Genomic DNA, 24230 nt, shown 5'->3' with positions numbered 1-24230 from the left:
GATAATCAGAGCCTGCTTGTTTGCAATTTCAAATTTTAAAACATGAACTCCAGTGAAATGAGAAAATGCCACATATGTCTCAGTTTAATGAATGGCCAGTCCCAACTGCGCATGCTTGACCTACTCCCTGGCCACCCCCACCAGTCCACCCTGGCCTCGCAGAAGCCCCCCGCCCAGCCAGCGGCACAGATCCCGGCCAAGTGTGGCGGCGCTGGACACCGTCCGCAGCCGCTACACGGGTTCACGATTTGTGGGTGGCTGGGCTGGCCGATGAGGTACCGACAGCATTGCGACTGCGCGCGTTGCGATGACACCAGTTTGGAGGGGCGGGCACTCTCAAACCGGTGCCGGCCCCAATTCTGGTGTCGGAATTGATTTCCGCATGATCGGCAATCCGATAACGGCGTCGGCCACGGAAAATCCCGCCCATAGTCTTTTTTAAGGAAGCCTCCCGGCCCATCAAGTCCTTGCTGGCTCCTCGCGGCGCAATGCAGTCAGTCACACTCTCCCGCGTGATACCTGCATTCCAGCAAGTTTATTTCCTTCAAGCACCCATCCAATTTACTATTGAAATCAATGACTTTCCAGTTCCACCATCCGTCCAGGTTATTACCACTCACTGCATAAAAAATGCTTTTTCTGACATTCCCCTTGCATCCTTTGCCCAAAATCATTGCCTTGTATCATTAGCTAATGAAAAGTTTTTTCTTGAGTACTTTATTTAATCCTGTCCTAATTCTGTACACCTTTTGTCAAATCTCACCTCAATCACCTATGCTCCAAGGGGAATAATTGCAGTCTTTCCTAACCTTGTAACATGCTGGTAAAACTCCTCTGCAGTTTCAAGGTCCTTACATTTCTGTTAAAGTGTGGTGGCAAGTATGTGAATAAACATGGAAAATACATAATTCATAATATCTTGTGTTTTTTCTTTAAAAGCATACAATTAAAGTTTTTTTCTTTTAAGGCAGGGTTATTCACCGTATCTGATTCCTGTGGGTTAAAATCATGATTGTTCAACACTCAATTACAGTGAGATTAGTCTAGTTAATATGCTTAGTCTGCTAGGTGTTTTGAAAGTTGAGTGTCATAATTTCTTTACTGCTGGAAAAATAACCAGATGTTTTGATCATGTATACACTTGTGGATTGATTGAATTTAATAAGTGAAGATTTCTCAGGCAATGATACTTCGTTTTCCAAGATTAATAAGCCACAGTTTCTGATTTTAATATGATTTTGAATAATATATTTTTTCCCCTTTTATCCAGACATGGGTCATGGCGGGAACCTGTCAACCCTTACTATGTCAACACAGGGTATGCTTTGGCACCAGCAACGAGCGCTAATGACAGTGAGCAGCAGAGCATGTCAAGTGATGCAGATACCATGTCACTGACTGACAGTAGTGTGTAAGTATCTGCATGTGGCAGAATTTTTACAGCAATTAGTTTTTGTATTTTGTAACAGTGAAATAACCAAAGTAATCTATTTGTAAAACATAACATAAAATGTATTTGTATCTTTGGGGAATATTTGTTTGAATGAACATGGTCTAAATTATTTTTTTCTCATTATTCATGACCAGAGAGTGAATGTATTTTTTTTAGAAAGCTGAGTTGGCTTTGCAAGGTGAATTTGTGAGGGCTCTTGAATTGTTGCGAATGGTTATTTGGATTAACCCCTTTGTTCAAGCTGTAAAGTTCAATATTGTGGAGGTATCTAACTTTGTCATCTTCTGAACCAAATGGCACAATATAATAATTATTAGTGTGGCAAGTAGGCTTACATTAACACTGCAATTAAGTTACTTTGAAAATCCCGAGTTGCCACACTACGGCGCCTGTTCGGATGCACTGAGGGAGAATTCAGAATGTCCAATTCACCTAACAAGCATGTCTTTCAGGGCATGTGGCAGGAAACCAGAGAAAACGCACGCAAACACGGGGAGAAAGTGTAGATTCCACACAGTGCCCCCAAACTGAGCATCGAACCCAGGTCCCTGGTGCTGTGAAGCAGCAGTGCTAACCACTGTAGCATACTACAAACGTATGCAAAGTTGGCCCAATTAATGAAATTGTAATTTATTCAACTTATTCTACATGAAATATGATTTATTTTAGCTTCATGTCGTTCTTTGTTTCAATTAAACTTGGAAGTGATAGCTAAAAGGAGATCTTCTTATTCACCTTCCACTTACAAATAGGAATTAGTAATTCCACAAGATAGCTTGCAGAGTGCATTGCCCTTTTGTTATATTTGTTTTTGAGTTCTGCATAAAGCCTCATTCTAAATTACACTTAAAAGAGTAATAGTACTCTTTTGTCCAGTTTATCTGTAGTTTGCAACAAAAATAAATGTTTTTATTCATTATTGTTTTCTCCATTAAATGTTATTTATAGTGGATTGTTGTCTTTTCTTATTGCTGTGTTGGCTATACAATAGTGTTCTGTAATGAACCACTGAGGGTTCTTTTGATTTGATTAGCTCCAGTTAGCTCCTGTATGTTTCTGGTGACACTAGCTTCTAGTTACATTATAAGATTTGGATTGTACATCATAGATTCAGCAACTTTCATTTTTATCATGTTTTAACTTCGTGAACATCCATCTAGCAAGAAAAACCTTGTTTGTTTGGACTCAAAAGATGGATATCTAAGCTCCAGTCTAGATTATTTCACCCTATTTGGTATCATGCACGTAGATTATGCCTGATCTTTTTAAGATGAAAGTGGAGAAGAAAACTTCAAGAACCAGGGCACTAAAATTCCAAAGTCTCCAATCTTCTTAAACTTGTATTGTCTCTCAGGGAGGAATCTAGGTCCAGCCCTAATTTTGGCATTTTCAATAGACATTCACATGTGGAAGGAACTGTACACAGCACAGGGCTGTCTGATTGGAATCTGGAGTATGATAGCTTTTGACGTGGCAGCCCTACAGACAAACTGCTAGACACAGAATTACAGGCCAAACTGCCAATTTACCACACCAAAAGAATCTCTCAAAAAAAGATCCAAATATTAGTAGTTAAAGTTGACTATGACTTGCCTTGTTCTAGGTTAAAAATTGGATTGTGTTGGTCACATTTCAGCTTTGGCTGATCAGAAAGAACTGAGAATTATGCTCAGTTTCATTTTATGGCCTGAATACTGTAACTCCTTGCTTTGGTTCTCCACGCCTTTATTTATAAAATCAACGGTCCACTAAGCCTTCTCTGCTTGTCCAGCCGTATTCAAAGACTTGTACGACCCTGCACCTACAGTCTTTTTGTTCTTGTATCCCTATGGGTATCACTATAAAGACTACCATTTTTTCCATTCCTAGTTGCCCTTGAGACGGTGGTGGAGATTTGGAAATGATCTACATTTACATAATCTATTTTAATGTGGGTTCACAAAGTTCAAAAATATTTTTTACAAAGGTAGTTGATTTTGATAAATCTACTGACATTACTGGGCAAGCAAGCAAAGGTCAAACGTTCATGTCTCCACTTCCTATGGTAAGATATGAAGAAACAATTCCATTGTTATAATAATCTTTATTAGTGTCACAAGTAGGCTTACATTAGCACTGCAATTAAGTTACTGTGAAAATCCCCTAGTCACCACACTCCGCCGCCTGTTCAGGTACACTGAGGGAGAATTCGGAATGTCCAATTTACCGAACAAGCGTGTCTTTCGGGAAGAAACTAGAGCACCCGGAGGAAACACGCAGACATGGGGAGAACGTGCAGACTCCGCACAGGGTACCCAAGCCGGGAATAGAACCTGGGTCCCTGGTGCTGTGAAGCAACAGTTCACAGTTCACTGTACTATCAGGTGATTGGGATGGTCTGCGTTATAAGATTAGTGCTGATCAAAACCATTCAAACCTTGGTCAGTTAGTATTAGATTGACCAGAAGTAAACATTGATCATCCTACTAATCCAGGCAGAGAAACATAGTTAAATGCTCTTTTTTATGAAAGAGTAATTAAATATAATTGCTATTCTGTATATTCATACATTGCAACAGCCAGTGATGCAAAAGTGGCAGTATTATTGCTACGTTAGAGTATTGGAGATAAAGATTTCGTTTATAGTTAATGCATTGTATTATGAGGCATGAAGCCTTTTAGAACAGGAATTGTATTTTGGTTTTATTAGAATTTGATAAAACTGATTTTGTTTTGCTTATTATTTTTACATATAACTTTTCTTTGCCTTTCACAGCATAGAAATCAGCATTTAGATTTTTTGGTGTGAAAATTATTAGGATGCAATTAGTATGGGTGGCACGGTGGTTAGCACTGCAGCCTCACGGCGCCGAGGACCCAGGTTCGATCCCGGCTCTGGGTCACTGTCCGTGTGGAATTTGCACATCCTCCCCGTGTCGGCGTGGGTTTTACCCCCATGACCCAAAGATGTGCAGAGTAGGTGGATTGGCCACACTAAATTGCTCCTTCATTGGAAAAAATGAATTGGGCACTCTTTTTAAAAAAAAAAAAAAAAAAAATTTTAAAGGACACAATTAGTATTTTTACGCTAAATTTGAGCATGTTTCTTGTGTATGAAGGAAGCCTTCAGGAGGTTATAAGTTGAGAGTCTTTGTTTGATATGGATGGTTTCTTGGTTTCAAATTTTCATTCTTTAACCTGAGGCCCCTTTTTTATGGACTGGAGGGAGTTTATTTGAAACAGCCTTGATTTCTCTCGCCGTAAAGGTGTGATTTAAATTTCCCCTTTATGAGCAGTGGCGTGTTTCCTAACCCCTCTTTGTGCGATCCAATTTCTGTCAATAATCACATAGCAAACTCTGAGGACGTAACCAGCAAGATGGATAATGGGGAACCTGTGGATGTGGTATATCTAGACTGCCAGAAGGTGTTTGACAAGGGCAGCATAAAACATTGATCCAGAAGGTCAGATCGCAGGGGTTTGGGGATAGAATACTAGATTGGATTGAGGATTGAAAACAAAGGGTTGGGTTAAATGTCCTTCTCTGGCTGGCGAACTGTAACTAGCAGGGTGCCGCAGGGTTCAGTCCTCACACCTCAACAGTTAGATGATCTGCAAGCAGGGACCGAGTGTAGCATAGCAGAATTTGCAGACGATACTAAAATAGGTGGGAAAGCAGGCAGTGAAAAGGCGATACAGATTTTATAGGCGGATATAGATAGGCTAGGAGATTTGGCCAGAATTTGGCAGATGGAATTTAATGTGTGCGCGAGGTTATCCATTTTGGCTGAAGGCGGATGGATATAGATAGGCTAGGAGATTTGGCCAGAATTTGGCAGATGGAATTTAACGTGTGTGTGAGGTTATCCATTTTGGCCGAAGACTATTATCTAAATGTAAAGCCGATTCAAAGTCGAGAAGTATTGTTGCAATTGTATAGGATATTGGTGAGACCACATCGTGTCCAGTTTTTGTCTCCTTATTTGAGGAGGGATGTAATGGCATTGGAGGCAGTTCAGAGGTGGTTCATCCGATTGATTCCAGGGATGGAGGGGTTGATGTATGAGGAGAGATTAAACAGTTTGGGGCTTATACTCGCTGGAAATTGCAAGGATGAAAGGAGTTCTGATCGAGGTATATAACATACTAAAATGTTCCCCCTTCTGGGGCGCAAGAAGTCACAGATATAGGTTGAGAGTTGTTAGATTTAAAACCGAGATGAGGAGACACTATTTTTCACAGAGGGTGGTGAATTTGTGAAGCTCACTACCCCATAGTGTGGTGGGGTCTGAATCATTAAATGGTTTCAAGAGGTGTATCTGATTTTTAAAAAACAGGTTAAAAGGATATGTGAGGTGGCTTTGAGACTAGGAAGAGATCAGCAATTGATTGAATGGCAGAGCAGGCTCGAAGGGCTGATTTGCCTACTTCTCCTAATTCCTATACTCCTAATTCCTATATTCCTAAACTCTAGATAGGGTAAACTCGGGGTTAGTTTATTTGTGTACACTCAACAAGAGTTGTGCTACAGTCTCTTTTTTTTACTCATACAATAAAAGAGGGGGCTAGAGAAAGAAAGATTTACAGGGTGAAGACTACAGAGGAAAAATATTGTTTCACGTGAATCCAGAATCAAAATCCAGCATATTGAGTCACACAGGTCAGTAAGTAGAAAATTAGTGTTGGTTAATTCATTTTTCCCATAGAGATCGCTTCCGTGATGAGATAGGCATACATAAATTAATTGGTCTTGTAGGCCAGTGTTCTTCAAACTCTTTTTCCGGGGACCCATTTTTACCAATTGGCCAACCTTCGGGACCCATCCCAGCCGACCTGCGCGACCCACCATTTTCTCTGACCTTGTTTGCTGCTGACAAAAATGGAGAAAATGGTTTTGGGTTCCTTTGGCCCTCGTACACGCTCTTCCAGTGGAACCTGTTGGATGAAGGGGAAGCCTTCTGGTGTCGGAAAGTATGGATTCTCCATCTGTCCAAAGTTCTGCACTTTTTTTCTGTAAAATGTTATCAAACAAAACCCCCTCCGGAACTTGTAAAAAATAAAATTTTAAAAAATGAATAAATTAAATGAAAAAAATAAAAATTAAAGGAATAAAATAAATGAATAAAACACCCCGAACTTGTAAACCAAAAAGCTGCGACCGTTTTAAAATAAAACAGCCGCAATGCGCATGCGTGCCCGATCATCGGTGCGCATGCGCATAGTTTTGTGCATGCGCGCCAATGATCTGGCATACATGCGCAGTGCGGCTGCATTTTCTTTTACATGTTCGCGGCCACTTTGAAGGCTGCTTGCAGCCGGCGTTATTAGCAGCCGGCTGTTGGGTGCAGATTTGCGCGATCGGGAGCGCCGCGACGGACGGCTCCGCGACCCTCCCGACACCCACCCGTGACCCATCAGCGGGTCACACCCCCGAGTTTGACAGTGCCTGTTGTAGGCAATGGTACAGAAGTTCCAGAAGAAACATTGTAGATGGGACACGCATTCACACCTGGACAGAATTCCTTTTCTGAGCTGCTTGGGAGATGGAAGGATGGCAAACCCAAGACCGTATAACTGGTGCTCTCAACTAGGGGGGGGGTCATGTCACATGACACCCACCCCACCACTGGTTTTGACAAAGGTGTATCATCCTTTGTCTGGGTTCCTAACATTGTCAATGTGCCAACCATTAAGAATTCAAAAGGGAGATTGTATGGTCCTTTATCCTAGCAGACAAGTAGACTCCAGTGGACCGGCATGGTTTATGTAATTGTATAATTCCCTTTGAATTTGGCCTCTGCAACCCACAGAGGTCGTCAAAATCTCTGCAGAGATATGGACACAAAATTATTTGAAACTGCCAGATTAGCTTCTATTGATTGAAAGTCACAGTTAGGTATGCCTTCAAGGAATTGGCTATGATTCAGAGGTGTGGTGACCCTTGGGTCAAATCACCACCAGTTAGCTCTCTCAAAAGGGAAGAGCAGCCTATGGTTGTCAGGGACTATGGTGACTTTCATTTCATTTTTTCCTAAGTGCAGTGTGAAGTCAGCTGCATTGGGCTTTTGCTAGTTAATGTACTTTCTTGGAGCAGTAACTGTTTGCCTTTGCTTTATTCAAAGATTATTTTACTGGCATCATAAAACTGTTGCTTAACATGAGTATGGGAAAGCTTCATGTTAGTTTTAATTGAGTTATTCACAAATAAATGTTTAATTGTGATTTCTTTATTATTACATTGTGTATATTGAGGCTCTTGATGTAATCTTTGGTGCTTATCAAATTTATGATATGCCCTAAGAAACAGTTAAGTGGGGCTTCCGGTGGCGGCCATGCTTTGAGTGGTCTCACACAGAGCAGTTACCGCTTAAACGCACAGAAAGAGCTACTATTTGGTGTAGTTTTGATGAAAAGGCGTTAGGTGAAGGTTGGAGGAGTAGTTACGCCGGGAGTGGTATGTCCACTGGTTACCAAACCCAGCAAATGACGGTAAGAGGCCTAGCCAAAGAGTTAGAGAAAACATGTGCTGCAGCAGCCAGTGTAAATATGTCTGCGGTGGAAGGGCTGCTACAAGATGAAAGGCCTCAGATGGAGCAGTTGATGGCTTTTATTAAGGAGGAATTCTGCCAGTAGAGGAAGAAAATGTGGGAGCATCGCTCGAAGGCCATCAAAGCTGTGGCACCCCGAAGAGTTTGTTGGAACGGGTGGAGAAGTGTTTGCAGGTGCAGTGGTCGTAGATTCGGGAGATCGAAGGAGTGATCATGGGCCACAGCGATTATGTGCCTCTGGAGACTGAGGTGGGCTCCGAGATCTGTGTAAAACATTGAGGGCAAAGGTGGAGGAGCAGGGAAATGCCTTGAAGGCAGAACCTGCAAATAGTAGGCCTGCCTGAAGGAGTGGAAGCTGTGAGTGCCACGAGGTACGTCTTGAAGATGCTGGCAGCGGAATGGGTGCTAGATAAGGTGCCTGAAATGGGAGCGCATAGGTCCCTGAGGCAGAAGCCTAGAGCTGGGGAACCGCCACGGGCTGTGATCATGAGACGCCACAAATTTGTGTAGAAAGAAAATTATACATTGGGCCAGGGAGAGGTGTACCTGAGACTGGGATTCAGGAGAAGTGTTTGTTGGGTGGGGGAGGATAAGTTCAGCAGGGAGCCTTCTTCAGCTGAGTAGTGGGAGGAGGGGTGCCTTTGGGCAGGGACTGTCACGCTAGCAGGTGATGCTGGTCAACGGAAGTGAGGTTTGGGGGAGAAGGCCGAGAGGGTTGGCTGGAGGGAGGAGGGGGGGAAGGAGAGAAAGGGGGAAGGTGGTGCTTGTGATGTAGCAGGGGTTGTGAGATGATATGGTCACGGGCAGAGAAGGGGGCCATCTGAGATGATAGGTATAGGGTGTAATTAAGGGGCGGGAGTTATGTGGGGAAGATGACAGACGGTAGAGGGGATTAGAGGTGTAAGCTTCCCGTAAGACTGGTAACATGGAAGGTCCGGGGACTGAATGGGCCGGTTAAAAGGTTGTGGGTGTTCGTGCACCTCAGCTGCTTGAAAGCGGCGGTGGTCTTTCTGCAGGAGACGCACCTCCAGGTGAAGGACCAGGTTAGGTTAATGAAGGGGCGGGTCGGCAGGATTTTCACTCTGGGTTTGATTTGAAATTGAGGGGAGTGGCGATTTTAATGAGCAAAAAAATGGAATTTGTGAGTGCAAAGGAAGTGAGTGATCCGAATGGGGAAATATGTGATTGTGAGTGAGGCATTGGAAGGGGAGCCGGTGGTGTTGGTAAATGTGTAGGCCCGAAATTGGGATGATGTGGGTTTTATGAGGGGGTTGCTGGCAGCGATCTGGATTTGGACACACACCAGTTGATCATGAGAGGAGATTTAATTGTGTCCGAGAGCTGAGAGTGGACAGGTCGAGCCCCAGGTCGATGGATTGGGTACGAATGGCAAGGGAGCTGGGTGGATTTATGGAGAAGATGGGTACAGTTGATTTATGGCCCAGGGAGAAGAGAGCATTCCTTTTTTTCACATGTCCGTAAGGGGTATTCCAGGATTGACTACTTTGTAGTGAGTTGGGGGTTTTGGTTGGGGTGGAGGGGGCAGAGTATGTGGGGATAGTTATCTTGGACCATGCGCCCCACTAGCTGGAGATTCGGTTTAGATCAGGACGGGAGCAGAGGCCGGGGTGGAGGTTTGATTCGGGGTTGTTGGCGGATGGAGGTTTTTGTGATTAAGGTGCAGTTTAAGGGTGATTAAGGAGTATGTGGAGTGGAATCAGAATGGGGAGCGGTTGGTAGCCATTTTTTGGGAAGCACTGAAGGCAGTGTTCCAGGGGAAATTATTTAGTTTAACATTCATGCGGATAGGGAAAGGTGGGAGGAACATGACTATCTTGTGCACGAGATAGTGGAGGTGGACAGGGAGCATTCGAGGGTGCTCACCGCAGAGGGATTGGCGAGGAACAAAAAGTTGCTGGGGCAGATTGACAATGGGGAGGGTGGTAGGGCAACGGCAGAGGGCAAGAGGGATGCAATATGAGTGTGGGGAGAAGGCAAGTCACATGCTGGCCCACCAGCTGCAGAGGCAGGCCATGTCCAGGGAAATATTGCAGATACGGGCTGGAAGTGTGGGGCAAAATTCTCCGACCCCACGCAGGGTCGGAGAATCGCCTGAGGCCGCCGAAATTCCCGCCCCCGCCGTGGCAGAAATTCTCTGCCACCCGGGAATTGGTGGGGGCGGGAATCGCGCCACGTCGAGCGGTGAGCCCTCTGCGGCGATTCTCCGGCCCGCGATGGGCCGAGGCCTCTCCCGCCGCCGAGGTTTGAACTACCTCTGGTGGCGGCGGGATCGGCGGCGCGAGCGGGGTCCTGGGTGGGGTGGGGGGGGCGCGGGGCGATTGGACCCCGGGGGGTGCCCCTACGGTGGCCAGGCCCGCGATCGGGGCCCACCGATCGGCGGGCGGGCCAGTGCCGTGGGGGCACTCGTTCTCTTCCGCCACCAACACGGCCTACACCATGGCGGAGGCGGAAGAGAATCCCCCAGTGCGCATGTGCCGGTGGTGACATCACCACCAGCGCATGCGCGGACCGGCGAAGGCCTTTCGGCCAGCCCGGGCGTCAAAGGCCGTTGGTGCCGGTTTTGACGCCAGTCGGCGTGGTGCCAACTGCTCCGGCGCGTGCCTAGCCCCCAAAAGTGCGGAGAATTCCGCACCTTTGGGGAGCCCTGACGCCAGAATGGTTGGCGCTATGCGGGACCCCCCGCCTCGCCGGATAAGGGAGAATCCCGCCCCTGGTGTCGTAGCTGTGGAAGATAAACAAGGCGTTTTGGGGAGTACTGCCAGGGACTGTACAAGGCGGACCCGAGGGAGAGGAGAGTGTCATGGGGCGGTTTCTGGACAAGCTGGAATTTCCCCAGGTGGAGGAAGCAAAGAGGTAGACATTGGAGGAGCCCCTGGGTCTGAGGGAGATGATGGATGTATCAGAGATTTGGGGCGAAATTCTCCCCTACCCGGCGGGCCGGGGGGTCCCGGCGCAGCGGAGTGCCGCCCACTACTCCGGCGTCGGGCCTCCCCAAAGTTGCGGAATTCTCCGCACCTTTAGGGGCTAGGCCCGTGCTGGAGTGGCTCCCGCTCCGCCGACTGGCGCCAACGGCCTTTGGCGCTACGCCGATTGGCGTCGGGGCTGGTCGAAAGGCCTTCGCTGGTCGGCATGAGTTCGCACATGCGCCGGAGCGTGAGCGGCCGCTGACGTCACCACCGGCGCATGTGCGGTGGAGGGGGGTCTCTTCCGCCTCCGCCATGGTGGAGGCCGTGGCGGCGGCGGGGGAGAAAGAGTGCCCCCAGGGCACTGGCCCGCCCGCCAATCGGTGCGCCCCGATCATGGGCCAGGCCACCATCGGGTCCCCCGCCCAGGACCCCGGGGGCCCGCTCGCACCGCCAATCCCTCCAGCACAGAGGTGGTTGAAACCACTTCGGCGGGAGAGGCCCGACAGCGGCGGGACTTCGGTCCATTGCGGGCCGGAGAATTACCGCGGGGGGCACGGCGATCGGCGGGGCGCAATTCCCGCTCCCATTGATTCCCGGGTGGCGGAGAATTCTGGCCACCGCGGGGGCGGGATTTACGCCGGCCCCGGGCGATTCCCCGACACTGCAGGGGGTCGGAGAATTCTGCCCTTGAAGTTTGGGAAGGCCCCAGGGCCAGATGGGTACCCGGTGGAATTTTGAGGAATGTTCGACGGACCTGGCATCACAACTGTTAAGGGCGATTAAGAAGCACTGGAGAAGGGGGAGCTGCCAGAGACGATAACTCAGGCAGTAATCACGTGAATCCCGAAAAAGGGGAAGGAGCCGGTGGAAAGTGGGTTGTAGAGGCCCATATCACTATTAAACACGGATGTGAAAGTATTGGCTAAGTTGTTGGAGGGTAAATGGAGGATTGTGTCCCAAGGGATAATTGCAGGCTTCAATGAGGGCAGGCAGCTCACAAATAATATGAGACGTCTGATGAATGTATTGATGAATCTGTCAGGGGCTCTGGTACCGGAGGAGGTGGTGTCCATGGATGCGGAGAAGGCATTTGATTGGGCAGTACTTGTTCAAGGTTTTGGGAAGGTTTGGGTTCGGGCTGAGATTTGTGGCATGGGTGCGGTTGCTGTACGTGGCACCGAAGGGGAGTGTGAGGACGAATAATATGCGTTTGTGGAACTTTGACTTTCCCAGGGGTACGAGGCAGGGGTGCCCGCTGTCGCCCTTAATGTTTACGCTGGCCGTAGAGACGATGGCAATGGCTCTCGGGGGTCGCCGGACTGGCAGGGGATTATGAAGGGACAGAGGGAACATCGAGTGTCGCTCTATGCTGATGACCTCTTGTTGTATGTTTCGGATCCGTTGGATAGTATGGAATGGATTATGGGCCTGCTGGGGAGGTTTGGAGGGTTCTCGGGGTACAAACTGAATGTAAGGAAAAGCGAGGTTTTCCTGGTGAATGAGCTAGGACGGCGGATAAATTTAGGGGGGATGCCATTTACGATGGCGAGGGATAGGTTTAAGTATTTGGGGATTTGGATAGCGAGGGAATGGAGGGCTCGATAAGTGGAACTTAACGAAGCTGGTGGAGGAAGCCAGGGAGGATCTTGAGATGGGATACACTGCAGTTGACATTGGCAGGGAGTGCCCAAGTGGTGAAAACGAATATTCTTCCGAGGTTCTTGTCTATTTTTCAGGCTCTCCCGATCTTTATACCAAAGGCTTTTCTTTCGTAAATTGGACACAATCATTTCAGACTTTGTATGGGCGGCGAAGGTGCCGAGGGTTGGGAGGACCCTGCTACAGAGGCAGCAGGGGGATTGGCGTAGCCAAACCTGCATCAGTATTATTGAGCGGCGAATGTGGCTAAGGTGCGGTGATGGTGGGAACAAGAAGGTAGAGTGGGTTAGGATGGAGGGGGAATCATGAGAAGTTTAGTTTGAGGGCTATGGTGACGGCAGCTTTGCCAATGGCTGAGTAGGTATTCGGGGAGCCCGGTGGCGCAGTCCACGGTGAAGATATGGAATCAGTTGAGGCATTTTAGGGTGGAAGGGATAGCGATGTTAACGCCGCTGTGTGAGAATCATGGGTTTGAGCCGGGGGTGTGGGGGGGGGGGGGGGGGGGGGGGGAAGATAGTGTATACAGGAGGTGGAGGGACGTTGGGCTGTCCAAGGTATGGGATCTGTATTTTGGAGGAAGGATTCGCCAGTCTGGTGGAGCTAAGGCAGAACTCACTGCTGAGGGGGAGTGAGTTCAGGTATCTGCAGGTTAAGGACTTTGCACAAAAGATCTGGAGGGGGTTCCCTAGATTGCTGCTTCCGGATGTGGAAAGGGAGGGAAGAATTGGGGATTTTTCAAGTGGCTGGGGGCAGGGCCGGCTCAAGGCACCGGCAACTCGGGCAGTCGCCCGGGGCGCCATGTGCTAAGGGGCGCCAGAGACTCGGGTCCAGCGCATGCGCAGTTGGGCCGGTGCCAACCAGCGCATGCGCGGTGGCCGCCCTCCCCCAGGTCCGCCCCCCCGCTCGGTCCGCTCCCCCGCCCACCCCCCTCGGTCCCCCCCCCCCCCCTCTCGGGGTCCGGTCCCCCCCGCCCCCCCCTCGGGTCCGCCCCCCCTCCTCGGCCGCCCCCCTCCCCTCCTCGGCCCCCCCTCCCCTCCTCGGCCCCCCCCTCCCCTCGGCCCCCCCCCCTCGCCCTCCCCCCCCCCCCCCCCCCTTCGGCCCCGCCCCCCCCAAGGGCGCCGAAGTTCAGCTTGCCGGGGGCGCCAGCAACCCTAGGGCCGGCGCTGGCTGGGGGGGCAGGGAAACGAGCGGGTAGTGAATAGTGAAGATCGAAGAGAAATGGGAAGGGGAGTTGGGAGGGGAGATCAATTGGGGAGTGTGGAGTGAGGCACTATGTAGGATAAACGGGATTTCCTCCTGTGCAAGGATGAGCCGGATACAGTTTAACGTGGTGCAAAGGGTGCATATGACTCTGGTGAGAATGAGTGGGTTCTTTCAGGGGGTATCAGATGAGTGCGAGAGGTGTGGGCGGGGGCCAGCGAATCATGCGCACATGTTTTGGGCTTGTGAAAAATTGGGACGATTCTGGGCAGGAGTTGTGGTCTGAGCCAGGATAGTGGAGGAGGGAGTGGACCCGGCCCCTTTGGTGGCGATATTTGGGGTTTCAGAGAAGCCGGAGCTCATGGAGAGGAGGAAGGCTGATGTCGTGGCCTTCGCCTTTGATTGCATAGCGGTGAATTTTACTGGAGTGGTGGTCAAAATCGCCACTGGGGTAGTGGCTTGGTTGGGTGACCTGTACTTCTTGTGGTTGGAGAGGATAAAATATGAGCTGAGGGACTCTGAAAGGGGTTTGAGAAAAGGTGGGGATGTTTGTGTTTGAGGAGCTATTCGTCGCAGGGGGGGAGAATGGTGAAAAAAGGGAAAGATTTGTACAGACTGTATAGTTGATTGTTGGGAAGTATGTTTCCCGGGGTGTTTGTGTTCTAACCTGTTTTGATACATATTTGCACTAAAACACTTTATATTAAAAAAGCACTTTTTAAGTGTCAACATTGCAATAGTATGGAGATGCTCTTCCTACATTTGAATGAATTCTATTTGATATTGCAAAATTGTGAAACCGAAGTATCAGGTCTTTGCACCAGTGCCGCATGCCAACGTTTAAAAGAATAGGAAGAGAGACTGGACAACTTGAGATGTAATAATGAGGTAACCCAAAGCTTCACCCATTAATTGTTAAAGCAGTCAAAAAATAAATTCTTGGTATGAGTTTGGCAACATGGTCTGTGGAGGCACAATATTACAGGAGTGATGTGCGGCGTTATAATGTTTGTATCTCTGTACTTACAATTGCTCATAGCTAATTTCATTCATGCCTGTGCAGGTAAGTGTCCAGTGGAAGCCAGGTACTTTTAGGCAGGAAAAAATATGGTGTTACTGCAAGCAAGAGAGAGAATAAAATAACAAAGTAATAATCAAACCAGCGTGGAATTAGCCACTGTGAGCCTAAAATAAAGTGAGAAATTTAAGGATTGAAAAAATTGTACTCAAGTGCTTGACAGAACTGCAGCTGAACATTAGTGCAAATCCTGAATTGCACTTCATACCATTCTGCCACAGTTAACCTCTAACACATGATGATATTGACTCTGAAAACGAAGTGCTAAATAAAGTCTTGCACCTTGTTTATATTGCAGTAAAGCTTCTGATGAAATTGATTTTCCCCAATATGTGGCTCTGTGTTCCAGATTTATCTAATGAATGCTGCAGAGATGAGCAGCCACATCAGAAGAACTGCACAGACAGTTGCTCTAAAGTTGTATTTCTGACTTTATATTTCTAGCCACAGACCTTCCTTCATTTTAATAATGTTGGCCTGTACAGGCATCCAAAATCCAAGTGGCCGCCCTGGTGGAAAGAGCTAGTGATACCCTCTAATTGCACTTTATCTTTTCAAGGCAGGGATCAAAACTGTTTTTCCAAGCAGTTCTCCCTGTCTTCAGAGGTATGAATGCTGTCATATTTATTTTCCCTCTAGACAGTATTGTAATTTAAATGGATTATTGGGCTGAGTATATAATTTGGATGTTCGTGATTTTAGTTATATGTTTCTGATTTTTATAGATTGTGTCCTGATGTGGGCTTGGCATAATCAAGCTTGAGAGATTTTCTTAAAAGTGCTACACCTCAGAATGATGAAATACAGATAGCTCCCAGCTGCACACTCACTCATTTAGTGAATTTTCAAATTTGTCTCTTGAGAGGAGAACTGGGTGCCCCCCATAAAAGATATTTATTTTTGGGAACCTATCCCCTTTCACAACTGGCTAAGGAGGAGCCGAATCTTAAAAATGGTGTGCAGCATGCAATATCAAGGAGATGCATAAATGGATTTCATTCTTTCTCAATCAGTGTGACAGTTATGGCTGTATGTGGAAAATTTCTTACAGACTATTTCAGATTTCCAGTTAATAGCAGAAATGTGGTGGGAATAAAAAACAAAAATTATGATGTTAATAGAAATCCCTTTCCTCTGCTACTGAATTAACCTTGAATACTGGTGCATTTTCAGTTTCCTGTAGATAAGAAACAGCAGAGTATTATAGAACATGTTTAGGCAGTGTGCCATCAGAATTGTCACATTGAGAGAGCTGCAGATTGCACCCCATCTGCTAACTACAGTGGCACTCTAATGCACTGGCAAATTTAGTTAGTTGGGCCTCGTTCGTAGACTTTAATCATTTCAGATCCCACTTAGCTTGAAGGCATTGTAGCTTTCTTTGAAGTAGGGCACAAAGCTTCTAATAGCAGGGGGTGGTTTAGACCATCTGCTGAATACTTGCAGAAGGTGATCATAAGAGGATAGCAGACCTACACCAAAAATATATAGTGGTTTATGAAATATATTGGAATAATGACCTGTGTGTGTGCGCGTGCGTATATAGCATGTGGCTTTTAATTTAAGGTTCCAGGTTAGTTTGTGTTCCATTTGTCCCTCAGCTGAGTTTTGTTAGGTTCTTCTGTGAACATTTTGTCTCATGATTTTTGTTTTATCGCTACAAAAGATATGGGTGTGCACTTATTGAGAACCAGGGATATACTTTTTGAACTTTGAGGAGAAAATGTTACGTTCTACAATTGTTGACAGTTGTTTGGGAGAACGTTAGATTCGTTGAATTTGGAGGACGGTAATCACAAATGAAGGTCTCAGTAGTAGGTAGTTAATGCAGCTGCTGTTTCAGAGCTGGAAATAAGTAGTTTTAGTCATCAGAAAGAATCTGGAGTCAGAAACTCAGCAGAGCATCAAATAAAGAGCCATTTTCAGATAACCTGAGATAGTGGCCAGACAAAGGAGTAAAATCTGTGGCAGCAGTGTTACATTTATGGTGGTTGCAGAGCTAGAGGTGACTACTTAAATCTTTCGGGTGTATAATGGAGGAAATAATGGCTCATTCAAGATTAGTCATCAGCCAAACGGTCTAACAGCAGAGTCAGTGAAGGGTTGAGAGCTGTGGTGGGCAGCTAAAACTTTGCAGTCAGTGTACTCTGGAAGCTGGATCAATATTTTTGGATGCTGTCATGAAGGGACAGGTAGATGAACAAGAGGCAAATGACAACAGGGAGGGCGGTAGGGCAGCTGCATAGGGCAAGGGTGCAATATGAATATGGGGAGAAGGCACGCTGCATGCTGGCGCATCAGCTGCGGAGGCAGACTGTGTCCAGGGAAATATTGAAGATACGGGCTAGGGATATGGCCAGGGAAGATAAATGAGGCATTTAGGGAGTATTACCGTTTGACTTTATGAGGCAGACCCGGGGGGAGAGGAGGGGGACAAGGGCAGTTTCCGGAAGAGCTGGAATTTCCCAGGTGGAGGAATCAAAGAGGCAGGCGTTGGAGGAGCCCCTAGGGCTGAGCGAGGTGCTGGATAGTATCAGGGGTATGAAGTCTGGGAAGGCCCCTGGGCTGGATGGGTACCCGGCGGAATTTACGACAGACCTGGCACCACATCTGTTGGGGGCGTTTAATGAAGCACTGGAGAAGTGGGAGTTGCTGGAGACGATGACACAGGCAGTAATCACATTAATCCCGAAAAGGGGGAAGACCTGGTGGAATGTGGGTTGTATCGGCCCATATCACTACTAAACATGAAAGTGAAAGTATTGGCTAAATTGTTGGTGGGGATTATGGAGGAGTGTAAGTATTGGCTAAGTTGTTGGCAGGGAGGGAGGATGGAGGAGTGTATCCCGGGGGTTATTGCAGAAGATCAAACAGGCTCAGTGAAAGGCAGCAGCTTGCGAGTAATATAAGACGGCTGTTGAATGTGGTGATGAATCCGTCAGTGGCTCTGGTACCAGAGGTGGTGGTGTCCATTATTCGTGGAGAAGGCATTTAATCGGGTGGAGTGGCGGTACATGTTCGAAGTTTTGGGAAGGTTTTGGTTTGGGCCGAGATTTGTGGCATGGGTGCAGTTGCTGGATGTGGCACCAAGGGCAAGGGTGAGGACAAATGATATGAGCTCCTGAAGCTTTGACGTACACAGGGATATGAGGTACGAGGCAGGGGTGCCCGCTGTTGCTGCTGCTGTTTGCGCTGGTCATAGAGCCATTAGCGATGGCTCTCGGGGTCAGCAGAGCGGTGGGGGATTATGAGGGGACAGAGGGAGCATCTGGTGTCACTCTGGTGTTGCTCTATGCCGATGACCTTTTGCTGTATGTTTCGGATCCGTTGGAGAGTATGGGAAGGTTTATGAGCCTGCTGGGTAGGTTTGGAGGGTTCTCGGGATACAAACTGAATATAGGGAAAAGCGAGATTTTCCCGGTGAATGAGCTGGGACAGCGGGCTAATTTAGGGAGGATGCCATTTACGGTAGCAAGGGACAGGTTTAGGTATTTGGGGATTCAGGTAGCGAAGGAATGGATGGGGCTCTATAAAGGGAACTTAACAAAGCTGGTGGAGGAAGCCAGGGAGGATCTTATTCGATGTAACCTGATTTGATACATGTTCGTAATAAATACATTTTTTTTTAAAAACAAGAGGCAAAGAATATTTCCTTGGGGGACTCGGAAGTAACATTGTAGGGAAGGGAAAGAACACATTGACTATGATTTAATAGACGAGTTGGAATCAAGCTGAGGGGTGATGTGCAATATGATAAAGCAGAGTTAAGGAGAAACTACATCTCCCAAAGGGTTGTGAATCTGTGGAATTCACTATCCCAGAGTGTGGTGAATGCTGGGAGTAAATTTGAGGAGCTAGCCAGATTTTTAATTGGTAATGGGTTATGGAGAACAGGCAGGGCAGAGGAGATAAGGCCAGGATACGATCAGCCTTGATCGTATTATGAGGGGACAGAGGGAGCATCTGGTGTCACTCTGGTGTTGCTCTATGCCGATGACCTCTTGCTGTATGTTTCGGATCCGTTGGAGAGTATGGGAAGGTGTATGAGCCTGCTGGGTAGGTTTGGAGGGTTCTTGGGATACAAACTGAATATAGGGAAAAGCAAGATTTTCTCGGTGAATGAGCTGGGACAGCGGGCTAGTTCAGGTGTTCTGAGAAAGAACTACTCTGGCTGATTCCGCCATCCGGCTCTTGGTCTGTAGCACTGTAGGTAACAGCACCCCAGGCACAAATATGGTGTTCATGAACAATACAGGGATTTCTTGATTAATATGAAGATGAGGGATACGGGGAGAATGCAGGAGAGTGGGGATGAGAAACATATCAGCTATGATCGAATGGCGGAGCAGACGCAATGGGCCAAATAGCCTAATATGCAATATGGCTCAAAGTAATAAATAAAGAGCGCATCTTTAACACAGGTGCAAAATTACAGAAAACAGTCTTTGTGTAGAAATATTCTTGCAAGATATTCAATTGCTGAAAATATAAAATTTATAGGAGTTCCATGTGAAACTTCATTTGCCTATTCCTTACTTATCTCAACTTCTAATCATATTTTGTAACCTGAAAATAGACACTTGACTGTAATAATTGAAGATTTGACTTCCAAATAAAAGATAACAAACCCAAGCATCAGTGTTATTGAATGTACTTGTCTCGGTGGAGATAATTTTTGCTGTGCTGCTGGATGTAGTGCTGTTTAAGCACAGTTTGAAGACTGACTGAGTGCTTTCCCTACAGAGAAACCAGGACTCTTGCCTTCAGTCACCGGGACACCACCTAGTGACCAGATTGTGTAAAATGATCAGACAGCAGATATCCAGCCTGTTTCTTGCTTTGGATGCTAAATGACTTTGGATGCTAAATGGCAAAAGTTAATAGTTTTAAGTTAAATTCTATAATTACCCGAGAATCAAGGAATCTTTTCTGTATTTTGGGATGGAATTCTGTGGTTTCATTCATTTTTCCATGAAAACAGCATACCAGTTACTTTGGAATGGGTATGTTAAGGAGATTGTTGCTTGAGGAAAGTTATTAGTCTAAGCTTGCATCTATTTGTGAATACTTGCTGTGATTACATGCTGTCACCACTCTAAAGAATGTTGCTGGACAGTATTTTGTGATGTCGTTCCCCATCCAGCAGTGTGCGTAGAGACCATATTCACTTCGGAAAAAATACCTTCCTTTTCTCAATGGTTCATTGTTTTGTGTGCAACACAGAGGAAAGTATTTTGTATTGCATTTTTGTTCACATAATTCTCATGGCCCTTTGTTAATCTCTATTTGCTTTGCAAGATTTTATTGAAGTTTAAATTGTTTAAAAGTAGGTGAAAGTTTCTGCTTCATAGGCAGTAAGTAGCATAAGTGTTCCAATTGACATTGTTTTGTTTCTACGCTCTAAATTGGTCTAAGTTGTAATACCAATGTCAATTTCATTGCCGACTTTCAAGATCTACAAATCTTATCCCGGATACTTCCATGTGACCAACACACTCTCACTCTCAATGTAGCCTAATTTTTCAACTGCTTACATGACCTGTATTCCAAGCTCATCTGCAAGGGCAAAATATTGTGAATGTTGGAAATCTGAAATAAAAACAAAAATGCTGGAAATATTTGCTGTTCTAAGGTCTTGGTCTGAAACATTAACCATGTTTCGCTCCACAAGTGCTGCTTGATCGGTGGAGTATTTACAGCAATTTTTGTCTTTATTTCAGTTGCAAGACCTGTTTTGTGCATCAAGTTTGTTGAATAAAATAAAAAGCAAATTAGTGCAGATGCTGGAATCTGAAACAAAATCAGAAAATGTTGGTCCCAGCAGGTCTGACAGCATCTTTGGAGAGAGAAGGGAGCTAACATTGAGTCTGGATGACTCTGACAAAGCTGGAGAGAAATGGAAATAGGGTCAGATTTATACTGTTGTTGGGGGTGCGGGGGGGGGGGGGGGGGGGGGGGGGGTGGCGGCACGTGGAGTGATTGGTCTGGCTAGGGGGCCAGTGATAGGTGGAGGTAGACAAAGATGTCGTGGACTGAAAGAAAAGGAACATAAATGGGGTGATTAAGTTATGTCGGGGAATCTGAAGTTGAAGGTAGTCCAGTGGTGGTGATTTTTGGTGTGTCCGAAGATCTGGGTGTATTGGGGGGGGGGGGGGGGGGGGGGGGGGCGAGAGAGGCCAATGTCTTGGGGTGTGGGTGAATGATCTGGCAGGGTTTCTCAGGCTTAAGAAAATAAAGTTTGCCTTGAGGGGCTCTGTGGAAGGGTTTGCTGTGGAAGGGTGGCAGCCGTTTATCGACTTCAGTAAAAGTTAAGCTGTCAGCAGTGGGGGGGGGGGGGGGTTAAAAGCGGGAGACGGGGAGTTGGGCAAGGTGGGGGCAAGTCGGTGGGGTATTTTTTGTCGTGCTGATTACGTACAGCTATGTTGGCTGGTTTGAGGTTGTGTTTCTGTCCATTGTGTTAATATATAAATGCCTCAATAAAATATTTTTCAAAAAAAAATACAAAGCGTCTAAAGATCTACATTATCAATATAATGTTTTTATTTCAGATTTATGTTGTCTGCATATTTTGAAACAGATCATTTTGGCATACAATGTTTTGTGTCCAGATGAAGTTAGATGTTTGGTCTTGAAGAGTTAGTAGCCTCAAGCTTTGGGTCCATCCATCTACCATCCAGATAGGCAATAGCTGTGTTTCCAGATGTTGGAAGTTGGTGACCGGGATCACAATTTTTGCCATTCCGAGAAGTGAGAGGAAGTCCTTGGGATTTGAGACTCTAAATTGGATTACGGTGCAAGAAATGGCTGTGGTGGGGGTGTTGCAAGGGTTGAATAAGCACTTATTTATAGCTATCAGCTGGGAACAACTTGTTAAGAAAAAACATTCCCCCTCCTTCAATTTAACAAACTGGGTACCCCAAATAGAAATTTGAAAGGTGAACAAATCAACATCTTAAATGCCTGAGCCTATGGATTATGACACTTGCAAATATCGCAGCTGATGCACAATGCTGAAGTTCAAAATGGCGATAGCATAAATGTACTATGTATAAAGAAATGCCATGAAAAACTCCCAAAATTATTGTGCACAGTTAGTAAAGCCACAATGTTTCATCTACAGTAGGTAAAGTTGGAGCATTCCTATTCCCATAAACCACATATCCATTGACTTGTCACAAGAATCTATTTGTAATGTATTAAATAGGTATGCACAAAACACCTCCTTGAGAATGCAAAATAATCTTAAAATGCCATTTAGCCATCATGTGGAGCGGAAAGCACACTAGCACAAGCAAATAGCAATTATGTTCAATCATCTGAGACCAACATTCCATTTTGAATACTTTCTCAGCCAGGCAATAGTTAAAACTGCATAATCATAGACTAGGTCTACTTAATAATTAAGGTTTCTAGCAATAAATGTTTCTAGCATTAAAAGCACCGGTGAGCTTAGATATAGCTACACATAATAGCAGAATAATGCTTGTGCATTAATTTGTGTAATGGCCTGAATTTTGCGGTCAGTAGATGGATGCGATTGAGAGATACAAGTTTTTTCAATGCTCTTTTTTAAATCACAAAATAAAGCTGAAGGAATGAGATGACACAAGCAAGTTAATTTTCAGTGCTGGGGATTTTTATCACCCATTGCGTAAGTGCAATGCTGAAAATTGCTGTCAGCTTTGCATCATCGTAATGATGATAGCTCATAGACTCATCTTTCTTCTTAGTGAAAAATTCCAGGCTTTTATTAAAACAACTGATTTATCATCAACAATACCACCAGAAATCTATATATTCAAAAAACAGCAATTAATTATTAATACAACTATAAACATTGTAAATTGTATAAAAATTATTCATTTCTAGATTATTTTTGAATTAATATTATTTGGTTCATTTTTGGCACATTTCGAGATGGAATCATTTTTGCTGTTAACAATGTAGGGTTAACATTACAAGCAGAACTCGGCATAAAATTAGATTTGGATTCTTCACAGACCAGGGCTCAGCATGTCTGGATCTGCGGGGAGCTTTGGTTCTTTTTTATATGGAGATTAAGGGGAACAGGGCCTATGTAATGAGCAGATAAAAGCAAGAGATGGAAAGAGATTCATTACTCATGGCTATTGGCATTCTGGGTAGAGGTTTACACCCAAAAAAAAGGAAGTTTGATGTTTCTTCGTTGTGCTCATTCAGTGAACTGTAAAACACTTTGAAGAAGCTTATCTGTAGTTCGAGGGTTTCCTGGGAGAGTTGCTGGCTGGCTGGCAAGGAAGGCATTCAGTGACATGAAAGTGATTTTAGTGCCAGGGTATGAGACTAGAGCAAACCCATTCATATGATCATTTCAGCAAAAGTGTGTGCACTAAAGTCTTTAGAATCAGAAACTGCTACCATTGCAGGAAATTAAAAATTGATATGCAACTTGTGTTTGAAGCTGTGATGTCCATAGGGTTCTTAAACTTGGATTATATTATCCAAAGAGATCACCATAACGAGTTTTCCGGAAAAGAATATTTTGATAATTTAGGACAGGAGATGTGAATCAAAACTCTTAACATTTTCACATTTTCCCCAGTGGCCAGCACTTATCCCATCATATGGTCCATTCTCTAATGAAAACTATACAAATTTGAATGTAGTGAAATCAGCACATTCTCAGTTATTTATAGGAGAACTTTTATTTGAAAAGGATTTTCTGTAGTCATTTAAACCCTGAATAGAAATGTGCTTTTTAAAGTATTTGAGAACAGTTACATAAAAGTGTTTAAATTTGAAATGCATTCAGCTGAGGCGATTTGGATTTTGGGGGGCACTGGGGCTGAAAATCATGCAACCCGAATAAAGACAAACCTAACAACACTGATCATATCACTTCCGTTCCCTCTTTATGAAATTTTCTGAATAGTAATGTTCCCCTTTTTCCCCCATCAGCGCGGCGGGTGGGGAACAACGCTAATGGGCGATAGCTGAAAGAAATGCACAGCAAATTGATCAGCATCTACAGGAGGAAAATAGGGTTAAATTTGTGCTGTGATCTTTCAACTGACCTTAGTGTTGCAGGGGTGGCTATAATAGTTTGAACAAGAATGTACAAATATATAGCATCCTGTTATGTCTTCAGTCTCAATGTTTCATATCCAATGGCTTCAAAGTGCAATTGCTGTTACGTGGGTAAACGTGGCGGCCAGTTTGTGGAGGGCAAGGTCCCACAATCAGCTGCTGAGACCATTGGCCAATGTAATTGTCTTAGAGTTTATTAAAGGAGGAATGTTGGTTGGATCACTGGGAGAGCACCACGGTCTTCAATGAATGCTTGTGGATGTTTTACATGTAACATTTATGACACTATTTAAAGGCAACATTTTGCAGCTTATGGTTAC

At 45.6% G+C, this 24230-nt stretch overlaps 1 protein-coding gene across 1 annotated transcript in view; it reads left to right on the top strand.

Annotated features, from left to right (window-relative positions):
• The window catches only part of axin1 (axin 1), a 133623-nt gene that overhangs the window by 73426 nt on the left and 35967 nt on the right, over positions 1 to 24230 (top strand). The window contains 1 exon segment of the mRNA XM_038819439.1: positions 1271 to 1411. Within this exon segment, the coding sequence (XP_038675367.1) occupies positions 1271 to 1411 (141 nt within the window).

Source organism: Scyliorhinus canicula, chromosome 15 (assembly GCF_902713615.1).
Source record: "Scyliorhinus canicula chromosome 15, sScyCan1.1, whole genome shotgun sequence".
Classification (NCBI taxonomy): Eukaryota; Metazoa; Chordata; class Chondrichthyes; order Carcharhiniformes; family Scyliorhinidae; genus Scyliorhinus; species Scyliorhinus canicula.
This window is presented reverse-complemented; position numbering and strand designations above follow the sequence as displayed.